At 41.1% G+C, this 18,595-nt stretch overlaps 1 protein-coding gene across 2 annotated transcripts; it reads left to right on the forward strand.

The window, feature by feature from the left end:
* Positions 1-1,978: 1,978 nt before the first annotated feature.
* On the forward strand, positions 1,979-18,457 carry nt5c3a (5'-nucleotidase, cytosolic IIIA). Of its 2 annotated transcripts, none has more exons than XM_062538512.1 (9): positions 1,979-2,209; positions 8,201-8,299; positions 8,512-8,581; positions 8,701-8,747; positions 8,926-9,011; positions 9,262-9,351; positions 9,716-9,878; positions 16,507-16,707; positions 17,291-18,457. In XM_062538512.1, the coding sequence occupies exons 1-9, from the start codon at positions 2,072-2,074 to the stop codon at positions 17,390-17,392; spliced, it is 996 nt and encodes a 331-aa protein (XP_062394496.1). In that variant the 5' UTR covers positions 1,979-2,071; the 3' UTR covers positions 17,393-18,457. The 2 variants fall into 2 exon arrangements, with proteins under 2 accessions (XP_062394496.1, XP_062394497.1); XM_062538513.1 differs by lacking the exon at positions 1,979-2,209 and adding an exon at positions 6,154-6,236.
* Positions 18,458-18,595: the final 138 nt, after the last annotated feature.

Consider the following 18,595-nt stretch of genomic DNA (forward strand, 5'->3'; position numbering starts at 1 on the left):
AACAAAGACATATTGTTCCAGGCAGCACTCCAACTCAACAACTGTTTTCCCAAATCTTCATATCTTGTGCTTATGGAGTTTTCGCTATTTTCTGTTTGGACCTGCTTCCCATACACTGTACTATAGGCTACAGTGTTCATGTATGTAAATGTTACTTAAATGTTTTAACTGAAATGCTAATTATACAGTCAAGGTTCAATGACTTCATAGCAGCCGAAATTAAAATAGAATCAAATCATTAACACGGGTCACACAGGAGCTACAATCTCAATTGAGGAAATCAAGGGGATTGTTTCTGAATCCTGGTTTGTTTGTGGTAATGTTCATTTTAATGATAAATCCATTTAATCATTTTGAACTGCGGGACCTTATTCCATTTTCAATGTGCCAAATTAAGCGAATGCACCTGTTGAAAATGACTAAATGACTAATATGACTTAGCTAACACAGTCTAATTGTGACAATTGTTAACTGATTTTATTGTGAATGTAGGCTAATGATATTAATGTCATTAGGCTATAGAATTTTGTCATTTTGGAGAAAGTGTCACAAACATAAATATCCTAATGGTAGCATAAGAGATAACCAAAGATCCTTCATTACTATCCTTGGCCATTGTGAATATTAGAATAGAATAGAAACTAATAATAGAATAGAATAGAATAGAATAGAAACGTAATGACTAAATAAATGCAATAATGCACAAGTTACGAAATAAATATATCAATAAATAAAATGGTCATGAAAAATGGTGATTCATTTCTGCATAGGCCTATTTCATTTTTTACTTTTATTTCTGTATTTCTAGGCATACATTTTAATTTGGCGCTCCTACTGTAGGTCTATTAGATAGATAGATAGATAGATAGATAGATAGATAGATAGATAGATAGATAGGCCTACTGTAGATAGATAGATACTTTATTGATCCCAAGAAATTCAAGACAGATTATTCACAGATGCAGTTGTAGGCTAATAATTCCTAGCTAAGGTCTCCTCTGCACTGTAGCCAGGTTTGAAACAGAGCTTTGCTGTAGCTCTTGGTGTAAGTCCATTTGGATAACAGAATGTGATCATGAATAAACGTAGCTGCTACGTAGCTTAAATAAGGCTGTATATAAGAAAGGGCAAAGCAGACTCTATTTCCTGAGAAAGCTCAAGTCTTTCAATGTGTGCAGCAAAATGCTGCAAATGTTTTACCAGAGTGTGGTTGCAAGTGCAATTTTCTTTTCTGCCATATGTTGGGGAGGTGGCATTACAGCCAGGGACACAAACAAACTGAATAGGATCATAAGGAAGGCTGGCTTTGTGTTGGGGTCAGCCCTAGAGCCCCTGGAGTTGGTGGTGGAGAGAAGGATGCTGCACAAACTGTTCAATATATTGGACAATACCACTCATCCACTACACAATGTACTGGTAAAACAAAAAAGTATTTTCAGTTGGAGGCTACGTCAACTAAGCTGTAAGAAAGACAGATACAGAAATACTTTTTTACCTACTGCAATAGCACTTTATAATGACTCCCATCTGGGCAGAGAGATAGGAATAACATTTTAAATAATTTTCTGTATGTATGCATGTTTGTATGTTTTTGCTGAATGTTGTGTTTGTATGCTGCTGAAACACTGCAATTTCCCCTTGGGGATGAATAAAGTATTTCTATCTATCTATCTATCTAAATACATAGACCATCATTTTTGATAGCGACTGCTGTTTTGTTTGTATACGTTTCCATGGTAGATGTCATTGGAGTTCATACCATTTGCAGGTAATCAAAACTGGGAGATTATAAAACTGCTAATAATATTCTTATTAAGAACAATTGCGACTAAATAAAAACTGTTAAAATGGTAAGCATATTATTGCACACAGAGGCATACAAGCTAGGCACGCGTGTCTGCTGGCACCTTTAATGAAATGCACCCCTTTTGAGAGAATCAATTGGTACCGCCAGAATAGAACGTGGGCGCGCGTGCTGTTCATTTGGCCACTGAACAAGCCTGGAGTAGGAGGGACCATGTTGACATGAACGGAGCCGGCTGTCGTTGGGCTTTGGGAAGCAAGTCACATCATGGATAAAAACGCCATGGTCAAAGTTGGGGCTGTGGCCAGCGCCAGCATGTGCGCTATGTTTGGTGGTGTCGTTTTGGCGCAATACATTTTTACCAGGAAGAACAGAGCGGGGAAGAAAACGAAGATAATCGAAATGGTGGGTTCGCCCCTGTTCATTTTTTGACGTTGCTGCTAGTGCGCAGCTGCGGCCTTTCGTAAAAATAGCAGCGTTTAGAGGTCACACGCTATCAGGAAGATTCATGTGCGGTGGTCATTTTTCAATGTAAAATGACAACAAAACTGTGCTGTTGGCTAAGAATGCGTATAGCTTCGTCTCGCCTGTAAAGGTGGACGGTTTTGTTTTTACTGGTACGTTTAGTAACACGAGCTAGCTGCCTCCAGACAGTCCTCAGTTATGCAAGATATGCGACCCTCCTTAACTTGGTGTACCTCATCCATCTAGCCCAACAAGTTTACTGAAAATGGCTATCGCCCAAATCGCTGATTACCTCAACAGACATGGACTCAGCCATAACCACGTTATTGTCGGTATTGTCATCTAAAGACAGGGGAACTACCAGAAAGTTGGCTGTTGTTGGGAATTATCTCTTAAACGTTAAGACAGAGAGAAGAAGTTCCGAGCTTGTTTACGGCAGGACATGAGGTCAACTGCAAATTATGTAAAAAGAAAATTAACCATGTTTAACAAGAACCATTGAAAGTTGTCACAGTGATCTCACTGCTTTATCAACTTCTTATCAGGTGCTGTCAACAGTGCCCCTCGCCTGCGACTTCATGCACCGCTGCGTAGATCTGTCTGAACATGATGCATTGTGGACATTTTCACATCATTGTGGAGAAAAATAATGCATTTATCACGTTTAGACAGATGCAGCATAAAACCCCGTGCTGAAAGTATCACTTCTTGCGTCACCCATCATCATCACTAACCCATAACCAAGCAGGCATTGTTGGGTAGTCAAGTCCGTAATTTGGAACATGATCTTGATGCTTGTTGACATAATACCATGCGACAAATCATAAAGGTAATTCATCCCGATAACATAACTTTTAGCAATCCAATATTCTTAGATGTTAACTATTGTAGTCTTGATGTTAACTGGTAGTAATATTTAAAATATAGAAGACATTTTGGACTATATTGTGCTGTTCTTGTGCTGCTTAGAGGTGAATATTGATGGCAATAAGAAAGTGCACTAGTTACTAATGAAAGTGCTTGACATCAACCGCTAGATGGCAGTCCCAGACCCATATTCCATAACCGTATAACAAATATCTCCTTTCCTAAAGTTCGTCGCTTTATTAATAGTAACGGCGTTATTTATAGTAGTGGTACTATGTTTTACTTAATAAATCTGTTTGTTTGCACCCACCAGATTTGTGCAAGACATAGACACGTTTAATATTTTGAAGATGAAGTTGGTTCATCCTTTTGAGTTGAATCTCATGTTGAATCACTTAATAAATGGATGGCATCATGGTGGATTACTCTATGCTTATACACAATATAAATATTGTTAACTGTAATACTACTTGGGCTCATTCCAATGTCATTATTAATTGGTCTCAGTACTAAATGCAACCAGAGATGCAAAAGACAACTAAACTGCTCGTGTCACACGCTGACAGTAGTTGGATGTGTTTGTCTTAGTAGCTACTCCGGTGCACTGATACTGTACATTTGCCGTAACAGCTGGTTGGCCTGAAAAGTGCAGAGTGAGTCCTTGCTTGACTTTGTTTGAGAAGCTGTGGTAGCGATGACATTTCTACTTCCTGTGCAGAGGTGGCAACTCAAGCCGTTTGCCCAACACCTCCGGATTAGAGGGGAAGGCATCTGTTAAGTTGTGACTTGAGAGACCAGTCTGTTGTCTGTAAACTCTGGCTATGGGCCTGTGCTACTGTATCTCCTTTGTGGTTGCTACTAATATGCAGGTGTCGGCACAACATTTACTGCATCATTTAATGAGATTGGCCCAGTGTCAGTGGTCATTGGCAACTAAACACTCAAAGCGATCACTTAGGGCGGGTGCAAAGGGTCACACCTGATGTTCTGTTCTGTGACTGTTGAAAGTATTGCAGCTGCAGTGCAGCAAGCGTTGGGCTTAGTGTTACAACCCTCTGACCCCCACCCCCCGTCAGTGCACATGCCTGTGCATGTGTTTCTGACTGATTGCTGTATTTTCAAAAGCCCAGGGGGACAGTAGAAAAGGATGAAACAAAGATCTGTGTTTTTGTGTCTGTGTGTGTGTTGAAATACCATTTTGGTCTTGTTAGAACAGTTCATAGAGTGTAGGCTAATTGTCTTGTCTCATTGAAGTTTTGTTGATTCTTGATTTCCCAAGGTAGGATACTGGGGTAGGTAACGGTACACAAAAATCAATGCGGTATGTAGTGGTTTTTTTTTTTTTTTTTTTTTTTTTTAAACGTTTTTATTGTTAATTGATTAAACTGACATATGCTTTGCCACTTAATATGTTTGTATGGGTATTCAAATTTGAAATATGGTCCGCAAGCAAAAACAGCCTGCTGTTGGTTACTGTTAAAGACTGTGGTTGGTGCATTTGATACACATCTGTATTGAACCTATGTCATGTTGAACGGCATGTGCCTAAACTATTCAGTACAAATATGTGTACCTTTACACCCCTAGTCTTGGGTGATGGGGATTTTCACCACCATGCCTCAGCCAGGCAATGCCTTTTTCGTCCCTCAGATTTTCTTCTCTGCAGATGGAGACAGTATGGCTTCACAAACCGATTCACCACGGTCTCTCATCCCTCACCAGAGAATTCTGTTGTGTCTAAGGGAGAGGGTGTGCCTGGTCACACAGACTAGACCATAGGCCAAAATACATTGCTATTAAGATTGCAAAGAACAGATCTGGTCCTCACAGATAATGCCAATCATAGTCAACCAAGACTAAGAACACTAAACAGTCATTTGCACAGCACAGACATGTGAAAGTGAAGCCCTGTGTGAATCATTTCTTTTTTATTCTGATTTACACCTTTTTCAAGTCTAAATAAAACTCTCTGGTACCTCATCTCTCTTTTTCTAGCCTGCTGCACTTCAGCTGGCCATAGTTTAGTGTTGTTACGGGAGCGTATACTTGCACGGTGTGATGGTCTTGTTTTGCTGTTTTGCTGATTCTTGGCTGAGACTCTTCTGCGCATGTCAGCACTGCTGCATGCATGCTCACACAAGAGGTTCACGGAGGAAAGGAATTCGTTTGGAAGGGGTGCTCAAGTCTCCAGCATATTTGCTGGCTGTCTTACACACCCACCCCTGACGCAGCACACCCATGGAAGTCATGCCGTTGACCTACTTCTCACTCAGGCAAAGCAAATACAGATTTGAAAGTGTTGGACTGATTTCAGAAGCTTGAGGAAAGTCAGTTAGCAGGTCATCTACGTGTTCTTTAAATTATGTTAGAATGCCACTGACCCCAAAGCCCTTAACGTTCAGTACAAAGCAATCAAAGGGACTGGGTACAAGAATGTACACAGAGCATACGGTCCCCTTTTGACCTCCGACATTCCATAGTCATGTCTATACTCTGTGCCTACACAGCAGTGTGTGGTGGGGTCAGTGTGTTTTGTAATCTGTGTTGTCAGCATGTGTGTGTGTGTGTGTGTGTGTATGTGTGTGCGTGTGCGTGCATCAATACCGATAGGAGAGGGAGCTGATCTATTAGTGTCCTCTCTCGGGGTTAAAGGTGAAAGGTTAGATTTGTGAATGGTGCAGTTTTTCATCTCCACCGGCTTTAGCAATCACCCCTGTCTCACTGACCCTGTGATACAACTTTCTCAAAAGAAAAATGAGCGTGTCCTTAATGGAAGTGAGGAAGGGAGAGCGGGATGAGATTTATTGCCCATGCCTTCATAGCCGTTTCCTTGACTGCGAGTATGCGGTTGTGGTGTGTGCCTGTAAAGCAGCAACCGTGTGTGCATGCATGTATATATGTGTGTGTGTGTGTGTGTGTCTGTGAGAGAGTGTGTACGGTTATGTTTGTCTGAGGTTCCTTAGAAGGGGTGGGGGCCATGAGGCTAATCTATTTTGGGCGACGCCCCCTATGAGCCAGCGCTATATAAGCCAGAGCATGACAGACAGAATTTTCTTCCTTCTTCGTTTTTTGTGCAACGTTCTGAAGACTCAAACGAGAGGTAAGGCCATATCTTTGTGCTGCAGACATAGGGAGTAAGACATTTCATTACCATATGTGAACTTGTTCATGCTTATAATATGTGTTTTCTCTTGGTTTGTTATAGGCTAAAGGCTAAATAAATACAGCATGGGATGAGTTTATCACATTCTGTGTTATCACACAGCTGATAATGCCTCAAAGATCGATCTTATTATTTCGTAGTTGTAGAGTATTACTCGGGGCGTTACAAGGTGTCAATTTCTCTCTCTCTCTCTCTCTCTTTGTGTGTGTGTGTGTGTGTGTGTGTGTGTGTTTTCGTGTGGGGATAGAAAACGTTTGGGTGTGCTTATGTATTGATCAAAACCAGTTATGCAACTTAAAGGTGTGTTACATTAAAAGGGGGACGTGTTCACTATCATACTGTAGATGTGGGCGAGTGGATCAGAACACCCACCCCCACCCCCCTACCCCTCCCTCTGCCCCAGGTCTCATTCCACCCATCTCAGCACCAGATCTGACTTTGCTCAGGGATTGCATTGCCTGTTTTATGATGTTTGTTGGCCTTTTTTAGATTCGAGCAGCCCAACATTAGTGCCTTATGGTTACAAATTTCAACTAGACACCTTTTCGCTGTGGGAACCAGACACCATGACGGCTGTGGATTTATGCCAAGAATTGTCTGTTTATCAGGGGTTTAATTACCACCACCACCCGTCGCCACCCAAAACACACACACATGCACTCCGTGTCAAGGTTGAGCTTGCATTAGCAGCCTTAAAAATACGCCCGATCTTCTTACTGGGTGGTATGCCGGGGACCGTACGGGGTAGGTTTGGTATTTTTAAGTCAGGTCTCCGTGGTCACGCAGCAGGGATGTCCCCTCTTATCAGTCGTCAGGATTCGACCACAACTTCTGCAATGGTTGGCAAAATGAGGGCAAGCTTGCTCTGTCACGTCGCCTCTTAAAAGGTAGATGTGTCTTTAGGAACCACCTGTAGTGTACAACTGAATGTTTGTTACTGATCAACATTCAACACCTTTGTATTGTGTGGAAAGGATTGTGTAAGTTAGCCTTGATCAAACATTGTCACATCAAACACCTACACTCTTGACGCTCAAAGGAATGCTCATTGATAAGTCACTATCATAAATCACATTAAGTCAAAAGGATAACATTTTTCCAATTTTTTTTTGCGTCTGGGTTCCTGAACTGTCCAGCCTTGTTCCAAAGGCGAAATCCCAACCGTAGGGACATCTGTTACAATCCCCACTACCCCTTGTGTCCTCTAGCTTTATTCTAGAATGAGAACAGTACTCTACCTCTACTTAGCTGCAGTCATGTTGCTGCTCTTTTGCTGGGCTGAGGAGTCCGAGCCCTGTCTTCAGGGTAAAGAGTGCCCTTTGACAGTGATACCGCACGGCCGCTTTTCCACTTATGCTTATGGCTGCCGGTGGCTGAGACGGGGTGGGGAGCTTGTTTGGGTCACTGTTATATAAGAAGACAGCTAGACATGTACACAGCTGTTGCTCGTCTTCAGCTTCAAAAATAAGTTGTGGGGGTGTGTGTGTGTTTGTATGTCTAAGGGACTCAGCTGGCAAGTGGTCTCAGTCATGTGGTTTGGGGCTTGCCTGTCTCCAACACATCTCCTGTCAATATTTATTGTTTCTTTTTGCTGCTTTGAAATAATTAAGAAGTTATAAAGTAACTTAGGAGGTAAAAGCATTATCAAGCGCTCAAAAATGGATTGGAAGAAGTGGGCCACATCAGGTAGCAAAGATCACAAAATGGGTGTTTCCATAGAATGCTTGCGTTGCATCAAAAATGTAATTTGATTTTCAGATGAAGCCAAACATGGTATCCAAGTCAGGTCCTTGTGATCATCATTTTTATATCACTTGTTGATAGTGTGATGAGTTGTGGAGGGGATGTCTAAAAATCTCTCTCTCTCTCTCTCTCTCTCTCTCTCTCTCTCTCTCTCTCAGATGCCGGAGTTTGAGAAGAGCACGGTCCACATAAAGGACCCGGAGCGGGTTGAGCAGGTGATCTGCGACTTGATCAAAGGTGGAGCCCCTAAGCTGCAGGTATGGATGGGAGTTCACACATCCTAACGCAGTCCGATCTCACACACGTTTGCTTGTGTATGGATATTGTGCTGTGCTCTCGCTGGAGCACTAACCCAGTAGGTCTGAATAGCAAAGGCCTTGGGTTAACCCATAGGTTTGCCATATAAGTATCTTGTCGCTGTATTTTATCATTTAATATTGACAAAATCAATATTTTCTATCTTTCTCAGATTATCACAGATTTCGATATGACATTAAGTAAATTCGCAATCAATGGAAAACGCTGCCCATCTTGTCATAGTAAGTTCAATTTGGCAGTATTTTAATGTTATTTCCCCCCCCTAATTATTTCAAATATGATCTGTGAACCAATGTTACATTTGTCATAAAATAGTTTTCTCTTTTGTCTTTTGTCATAGATATCATCGATAACTGCAAACTTGTCACAGAGGATTGCCGCAAAAAGGTTGGATTTCAAAACTTAACCTATTAATGCAAATGATCAGAATTAGTCAGATTTAAAGCTTTTTCCGAGCTAAAGATACAATGTTGTTGCATGTTATTAAGCATACACTCAACAAAAAGGACTTAAAACTCTTAAATATAAAATCATTTGACATGGTGTTTGCTTCTTTTGTTTGTAGTTGCTGCAGCTGAAAGAAACCTACTATCCCATTGAGATAGACCCCCACCTCACTATTGAGGAGAAGTTTCCATTCATGGTCGAATGGTGAGTTTGCACAAAAAATATTCACAATGCAGTGCTTACATACACTCAAACTTACCCTATGAACCTCCACATAGACAATTTGTATATTGGTAGTCGCGCTCTTTTTGACTGTTCTGTAGATATACTCATAACCAAACACTAACACAGACACCTCTACACACACACACACACATATATCAACAAACACCAGAATATAAAAACACCTGAATACAAGCGCTTGTCACTATGTCTGCTGTTGCTGTGCTTGCAGGTATTTTAAATCCCACACGTTATTAGTGGAACAGAGGCTTCAGAAGGACAAACTCCCAGAGGTGGTGAGAGAGTCCGATGCATCTCTCAGGTAAGATCTTACACATGGTCTGCAAAAACATTCTAAGCAGAGATTTAATCCTACAAAGGAAATTCACAACAGTGCCCATGGTACAAATATCAGATATTATGACCTAGTTAGATATAGATAGAAGAGGCTTGATCTTTACTGGCGGAGTCCAAACACATACTGATTGTTGTGGTGTTTTTTCTTACACTATGTCATTTTGGTTTGTCTGAATATGAGAGTGATGTTCATTGGTAGGTGGACAGGCAAATCAACACGTTGATTTGGGAGCCTTCCATGGAGGGTGTACTTTTATTGTCAACTGAGCTCAAATGTGAACCGAGTCACAGAGTGCATGCATGGCTAAGTCTCCCATTCCTCCATGCAGGGAGGGCTATGAGCAGTTCTTTGATCGGCTTCTGCAGCACAATGTGCCTGTGTTCATCTTCTCTGCTGGCCTGGGCGATGTGCTGGAGGAGATCATTCGCCAGGCTGGGGTTTACCACGCCAACGTCAAAGTGGTCTCCAACTTCATGGATTTCGATGAGAATGTAAGGACAGTAGCGTTACAGGGCGTTCACACTGTCTACGTCCGTCGACGGATCTCGGAATGCCTGTCTGCCGTATGTATATTTGCATACACGCTATCTGATTGTCTGACGGATCCGTCGCTGCCTGAAAAGTTGAACATTTCTCAACTTTTTTGACGGAGGCAGCGGAGCTGAAGTAACGGACGGACCCACAATTCCTTTAGAGTCCGCCCCATGCAAAGTAAATGAGATCCGTTGACGGACGTAGACAGTGTGAACGCCCTGTTAAAGACACATTAGGTGTTTCCCATAGACCACTTTACATTACAGATCGGTAATAAGTGGGTAATGTTATGGTAATATGTATGCAATTTAATGGTAATAATATTTTTAAACCACATATTACAAATAATTCATGTGTAATGTCTAGACAATTACTGTTCAATTACCATACAACAACAATGCAAATAACTTGGATTTAAGGGTAAAATAAAATGGTAATAACTGCTGTAAATATGTATTTACCGAAGTGATAAATATTTAGGATTTACTTATTGTGAATTAATATGTGACCTGTTATCTGTTGTTATGATGAAATAAATGAGGTAATTTCACAATAACTATATGGTATCAGGGCTGTAAAATACTGTTTTATCTTTTCGAAAGGTTTTTTGTACGGTGGGGAGTTGTTGAAATCCTTTCAAAAAGACAAAACAGTATTTTACAGCCTTGATACCATATAGTTATTGTGAAATTACCTCATTTATTTCATCATAATAACAGATAACCGGTCACATTTTACCATCAAACTAACTACTTCAAAAACTTTGACCACTGTGTAATTTTGCCATAACACTTAGAAGTTACTATGTAATTTAGTCCTTCATAGCACCATCATGTTGGTATAATTACAGAAATATTATGACACAATAATTAAATCCTAAATGGTAAGTACATATTTACAGCAGTTATTTACCATTTTATTTTACCCAAGTTATTTGCATTGTTGTTGTATGGTAATTGCACAGTAGTTGTCTAGAAATTACACATTAATTATTTGTAATATGTGGTTTAAAAATATTATTACTATGAAATTGCATATTATATTACCATAACATTACCCACTTATTACTGATCTGTAATGTAAAGTGTTACCGGGTTTTCCATTGTAAGAATATAGGAGTAATAATGGTAAAGAGCGAATTAAAATCTATCAGATACATTGAAAATTATATCAGTAACCATACAACCATTCAAATACCACAGACGAGGGTTTACTCCTTTGTAGCCATTGCTAGTATCAGTGGATATCACTGTGAAGACTTTGATCTGACTGATTGATCGACCCAGGGTGTCCGCATTGATTAAGCCAGGGCTCCAGACTAAAGTTTTAGGGGTGCAACCAGAATATTTAGGGGCACACACCGTAAATCAAAATGCTAACCAAATTTCTACTAATTTCCACTGTATTACTAATAAATACTTTGATAATAGATGCAGAAATTACAATGTGCTGTTTCAAATTCAGCATCACATTTTATTGTGCACTTTTTTTTTTAACATATCACGCCACAGTTTCTGTTTGAGGTGAGCATCCTATGATAACCTAAGCGGCAGGCCGGATTAAAGTGCATGGCGGGCCAGATCTATGATAACCTTATAAATGCTCGGCAGGCAGGATTAAAGTGTGTGGCGGGCTGTAGTTTGGTATGAGGGGCCGTTTAGGACATTATTCAGAATTACCTCTTACGCACCATACTGAAACCTCTCGCACACTATACTGAAACCTCTCACGCACTATACTGAAACCTCTCACATACCATATTGAAACCTCTCACACACCATACTGAAACCTCTCACACACCATACTGAAACCTCTCACACGCACAAGTGAAATGCTCTCATATACACACCTGAAACGCTTTCATACACACATGTGAAACCTCTCATACACTATACTGAAACCTCTCACACAACATACTGAAACCTCTCGCACACTATACTGAAACCTCTCACGCACTATACTGAAACCTCTCACATACCATACTGAAACCTCTCACACACCATACTGAAACCTCTCACACACCATACTGAAACCTCTCACACGCACAAGTGAAATGCTCTCATATACACACCTGAAACGCTTTCATAAACACATGTGAAACCTCTCATACACTATACTGAAACCTCTCACACACTATACTGAAACCTCTCACACACTATACTGAAACCTCTCACACACTAAACTGAAACCTCTCACTCTCATATACATACCTGAAACGCTTTCATACACACATGTGAAACCTCTCATACACTATACTGAAACCTCTCACACACTATACTGAAACCTCTCACACACTATACTGAAACCTCTCACACACTATACTGAAACCTCTCACACACCATACTGAAACCTCTCACACGCACAAGTGAAACGCTCTCATATACACAACTGAAACGCTTTCATACACACATGTGAAACCTCTCATACATTATACTGAAAACCTCTTATACACACTAGTGAACTGCTTTCATATGTGTATGTGTGAGTGTTTCAGTTGTTTGTATGAGAGCATTTCAGTAGAGTGTGTGAGTGGATTTCATATGTGTGTGTGAGAGCATTTCAGTAGTGTGTGTGAGAGGATTTCATATGTGTGTGTGAGAGCATTTCACTTAAACAGGAAGGTGTTTTCGTTAAACAGGAAGAGCGTCATTGGGTGCATCCAATAGATGACTCCGGCACTGGATTTGTCTATGTTGATGAGTCGTCGCTAACGTTTAACGTGATACGCGGGCTCAGGGGCGTGCAGAGACCTTTGAAGGGGCAGGGGCTCAAATTTAAAAAAAACTATGTTCTTTTCCTGTCTTTAGTGGGCATCTTTGCACTGCAGAATATAATATAATGTTTTATAGAACATAATGCATACGAAAGCTAGAAAAGATACACACAATTTGAATGGTGTAAAAACTGGAACTTAAGTTTTACATTCCCTAGCCTATAAAGCTTTAATTAATAGGCTACTTGCGTTGATTTGATTTTGATTTATAGATAATAAAAATTCAAAAAGCATACTATACAAATTCTTACATTTTGACTGTATCTCATCACAGCAAGCTGACAGCTCGACGTGACTTTCATGTTTGTGTAGGCCTGACTGCCCTGAAAATGGCAATTTAAGAATGCATGTAGTCGGACTTTGGAGCTGAGCAATTTACAGAAATAGGTGGTGTGTGCCTTACAGAAATAAATGGCAATTTCTATTTAGTGATGAAAAATTGTGTTTTGACACTTTCTGTGCTCCATTGTGACACGAGCTGATCTGACCTGACTTGTTTGCGTGGTAGCACACATGACGTGCACATGATGATTCTCTATAATAACTTTTTACTACATTGCAATGAACAAAGTAAAGGCAACAAAGTGTTTATTTGTCAAACAAATTTGGATGCAATATGAGTCTCGGTCACCCGCGGTTATGGGTCAAGAAAACATATTTGTAATGATATCGGGTCATCTTTGGTCGGGTCGGTTAAATTAAATATGCCGTTAATTTTTTGTCATTTATATCGTAGGCCTACACGTAATTGTCTTAAGAAAAGACAGACATCATTTGCAGCATCCCCGATAAAACGCGATTCTATCCCCCACAGTTTGTCACGAACATGTAGAAATGCTGGGAGTCAATTGACGTTCAAAGCGGGGTGCATGCACCAAGCCAGTTGTTGTTTCTGCGTAGACAGACCCTCTGCTACACTTGACATGCAGTTATGTTCTGTTCTCAGAGCATATGCTTTCTCTATGATCTGCAGCTTTTCTCGAACTGCAGCTGGCCTCGTCGACACAGAAAATTAGGCTACTGAGCAGCGAAGTTTCCGATGCGATGCATGCTTCCCAAGTCTGATCATTTGAAGCATGGTATGGAACCATGGACTGAAAGAAAAATAAACTAAACGTTTACCAAATCAGGAAATAGTTCTTAATTTAATGTCATCAAGGCATATAGCCTACATTTGGTATGAGCATGCAATGTGTGCGTCCTTATGCAACTTAAAGTGGTAGTTGGAAAGCCCCACGTCTGCTCTTTCGTGCAATAAAGGTTTCATCTCGCTGCAATTTATAATCGCGGAGAAATGTAACAGAGAGGTGTGTTTTTGACACACTCAATCGAGCTCTATGGGGTTTGGTTTTTCTTTTGGTCCATTGATGAAGACGTTAATAAAGAGTTTCTTAATAATATTCTATGCCAGCTTGGGAGAGCTTCAATTAGGCATTAATGCGAGGAACGGCTGAAACATAATTCGTAGGAAAATCCTTAATTATTTTCAATGTTGAGTCAAATAGCCTAATTTTTTGGATGAATGCTGACACGGAACATAAAAAGGTAGATTAAATGCATTTTCCCCAAATGCTGAGCAATCACGTGATTGCTCGGCATTTGGGAAACATGCATTTAGTCTACCTTTTTCTGGTGCTTATGTAGGTGTTACACAGGGGCAGGCTGTGTAATAACGGCGGGTGAACGTATATATTTTTGTTCCATATCTGTATTTTCCCTCTGTTGTTGTAACAGCCAAACACACAACAGGTTCTTCCCGACATCGTAAGCCAAAAAACGAAGGGGGGGGGGGGGGGGGGGGGAAAGACTATTTGTTCAACTCCACAGGTAGGCCTAGCTATCATAAACGTTAGCGCCGACTCGTCAACATAGACAAATCCAGTGCCGGATTCGTCAATTGTATGCACCCAATGACGCTCTTCCTGTTCAACTGAAATACCTTCCTGTTCAACTGAAATGGCTTCCTGTTCAACTGAAATGGCTTCCTGTTCAACTGAAATCCTCTCACACACACATATGAAATCCTCTCACACACACATATGAAATCCTCTCACACATACAGTACATATGAAATCCTCTCACGCACACTACTGAAATCCTCTCATACAAACAACTGAAACGCTCACACATACACATGAAACCAGTTGTGTCTGAAAGCAGTTCACTAGTGTGAATGAGAGGTTTCAGTATGGTGTATGAGAGGTTTCACATGTGTGTATGAAAGTGTTTCAGTTGTGTATATGAGAGTGTTTCACTTGTGCGTGTGAGAGGTTTCAGTATGGTGTGTGAGAGGTTTCAGTATAGTGTGTGAGAGGTTTCAGTATGGTGTACGAGAGGCTTCACATGTGTGTATGAAAGCGTTTCAGTTGTGTATATGAGAGCGTTTCACTTGTGTGTGTGAGTAGCCTGATAAACCAGCCTAAATGGATTGGATGTCTAATTTAGTCTGGCCTCGATGAATGGATACAACGGAACATTGTTGATGAGCACAACCCGTTGTCTTTCAAACCGTGTCTGTGCCTATAGGCCAACGCTCCCTCAAAACCCCGCCCCAGAGCCCTCTGCCCCGCCCGCGTTGATTCAAAACACATCTCTGCGTTGTGATTGGTTTAGTTGCCATCTGCCAGATTCAGGGCAGTGTTTTCAAAATGTTCAATGGTCCGAGGCCAGACCCAAATGCAGGCAAAACATTTTGCCGTCCAGCAGTTGGCGCTGGTTTTCCAGGCTAGTGTGTGAGAGGTTTCAGTATGGTGTGTGAGAGGTTTCAGTATAGTGTGTGAGAGGTTTCATATGTGTGTATGTGAGAAAAACTTTTCAGTTGTTTGTGTGAGAGCGTTTCACTAGTGTGTGCGAGAGGTTTCAGTATAGTGTGTGAGAGGTTTCAGTATAGTGTATGAGAGGTTTCACATGTGTGTATGAAAGCGTTTCAGGTGTGTGTATATGAGAGCGTTTCACTTGTGCGTGTGAGAAGTTTCAGTATGGTGTGTGAGAGGTTTCACTTGTGCGTGTGAGAGGTTTCAGTATAGTGTGTGAGAGGTTTCAGTATAGTGTATGAGAGGTTTCACATGTGTGTATGAAAGCGTTTCAGGTGTGTATATGAGAGCATTTCACTTGTACGTGTGAGAGGTTTCACATGTGTGTATGAAAGCGTTTCAGGTGTGTATATGAGAGCATTTCACTTGTACGTGTGAGAGGTTTCAGTATGGTGTGTGAGAGGTTTCAGTATGGTGTGTGAGAGGTTTCAGTATAGTGCGTGAGAGGTTTCAGTATAGTGTGCGAGAGGTTTCAGTATAGTGTGTGAGAGGTTTCAGTATAGTGTGTGAGAGGTTTCAGTATAGTGTGTGAGAGGTTTCAGTATAGTGTGTGAGAGGTAATTCTGAATAATGTCCTAAACGGCCCCTCATAGTTTGGCCACCCCAGCTAGACTGTGGTACTAGCACTCTAGCCGGAAGAACGAGTCAATAGTTTGTTGCAATCAGTCTCCTTCCCACAGATGTTAAATTGCGCACGCTTGATTATCTCTAGGACCCTCCCCCTCCACACATAACCAGTTAATGTGGCCATTCTCTATCCTTCTCTCACACTCATTGGCCTGCCAAAGATTCCAGATTCATTGATGCGCCCCTTCCACGTTTAACATGTAAAAAAACATTTGGTCGCAGTCTGGAACCCTGGATTAACACCTCATGTTGTCCATTTAGTCATTTCTCAAGCTTCATTTTTCACCTAATTGATTGTAGGCGATTGTGTCTCAGCTTGTTCAGTTATGCATGTCGTGTCCTGTAGTAAAACTCTGTGTGTGTGTGACACAGGGAGTCATCAAAGGCTTCAAAGGCGAGCTCATCCATGTGTACAACAAACATGACGGCGCGCTCCGAAACACGGAGTACTTCAAGCAGCTGAAGGACAACTGCAATATCATTTTGATGGGCGACTCCCTTGGTGACCTGAACATGGCCGACGGTGTGCCCAGTGTGGAGAACATCCTCAAGATTGGCTTCCTCAATGACAAGGTAACCTCGCAACCAATAACTACTCTATCAGCCTGACCACAGTGTTCCAGTGTAGGGAAAAATGGCAGCGCTTTTTCCAGGCTATTTCCGCGTAATGGGACCTTTGGAACTATTAACAGCCAATCTCTTGGTCAGTAGTCAATGACTTAATTGATTACACCCTCCAGCATCCAGAAGTACATCCCACCCTCCTCCGATTCAGCCGTTCAGCGCAGGTTTTTTTTTAGAACTTTTGATCGTGTGGCGGCAACATCAAACAGTGTCTACTATAATCAGTGGAAGTGGCTACACCAGATGTGTGCTTTGAAAAAAAGCAGTTTTCTCAAACTATTTCTACGCTACGTGAATGGAGCGCTTCTACTGTTTATCCTGTCTCTAATGCAAACATGAAGCCATTAGTTTATGCTTGTTCAATTTCTTTCACATTTTGTACAGTATATGTAAAAAGAAAGTGAACTAGATTGTGTGTGTGTGTGTGTGTGTGTGTGTGTGTGTGTGTGTGTGTGTGTGTGTGTGTGTGTGTGTGTGTGTGTGTGTGTGTGTGTGTGTGTGTGGTCACATAACCCTTTTGCTGGCGTTGCAGGTGGAGGAGCGCTTGGAGAAGTACATGGACTCTTACGATATTGTCCTGGTGAAGGACGAGTCTCTAGAAGTGCCCAATTCCATCCTCCAAAGGATCCTGTGAATGGTCAGCCATGCACCCGGGGTGGTCAGGGAGTTTTTTTAAATTGACCCTTCATCAGTCCGATCTTCTGAACTCTTTGGCACGTTTCCATTGCTCTGGGATATCGGCTATTTGACCTTTTATGAAATCCTCTACCCACCCCCGGCAACCCCATCCTGCCCCACCCTGGCCCACCATCCTCCATCTTGTCAAGACCTCTGTTATGTTCACTCTTTTTCCTTTGCTTTCTTTTTAAAGACAACTACATGAACTGTTTTCTTAAAGTGCTCAACATCCATCAGTTGCTGGTCTGTTTGTGTCCGTCTGGTTGTCATTACTGGACTGCGTACACAATGGTCGATAAACACAACACAATACAAACAGCCAAACAAAAACCAAAACATGTCTGTCAATCAACTTTGTTCAATTTGCACATTATTATTACTATTGCTATTATCATTGCTTTTATTTTTATATTGTAATGTTGTTATGGGAGTAGATATGCAGTATATTAAGGTTTGTTTAAGGTTTATGGAAATATCACAGACAGATCCTGCATGTGTTTTACCACTAGAATCTTCTAATGATGCAGGAGGGGAGAAGATGTGCATTTAAACAACGCCATTGAATAAGAAGCGGTCAGGATCACTGCCACGTGCTTTCTGACTGATGTTTTTCCATGGGTGTTGAAGTTAACCTCCAGTGATGGACAATATGCACTCCAGGATAGTATCAGAGAATGTATGTTACATATGCCCTCGAATGTTTGACAAACAGGCAAAATGGTGGCATTGTTGTTCATTTGCAATTCAGGCTCAAAAGATTATTTCTTTCTTTCTTTTTTTTTTGGCTTTCATTCTTTCACCAGATGCATTTTATTGGTGTATGTCTGATACTTAGAATGCACACTACCTCCAAGATGTTCACCTTTGGGGTGGAACAGTGTAACTTTGTTTTTGATTTGCACTCATTGTAAAGTCCCTTTTTGAATTAAGCATTAGTGTATGCTGCTACCAATTGCATGTTGCCTTTCTTAAATGCATATCATGTGAGTTTCAATTGTCAATAAAATAAATATATAGGAGACACTGACTGTCAGTGCTGTATTTGGAAAACCTTTGATATCAAGTTGCTCTTCACAGAACTCCCATGTAGCTGACGGAAAGATCGTTAGTACCTTGAATGGCCTGTAGATGGCAGCAAAGTCCTTAGAAAGGAACCTAA

The sequence above is a fragment of the Sardina pilchardus genome, chromosome 6 (genome assembly GCF_963854185.1).
Source record: "Sardina pilchardus chromosome 6, fSarPil1.1, whole genome shotgun sequence".
In the NCBI taxonomy this organism is placed as follows: domain Eukaryota; kingdom Metazoa; phylum Chordata; class Actinopteri; order Clupeiformes; family Clupeidae; genus Sardina; species Sardina pilchardus.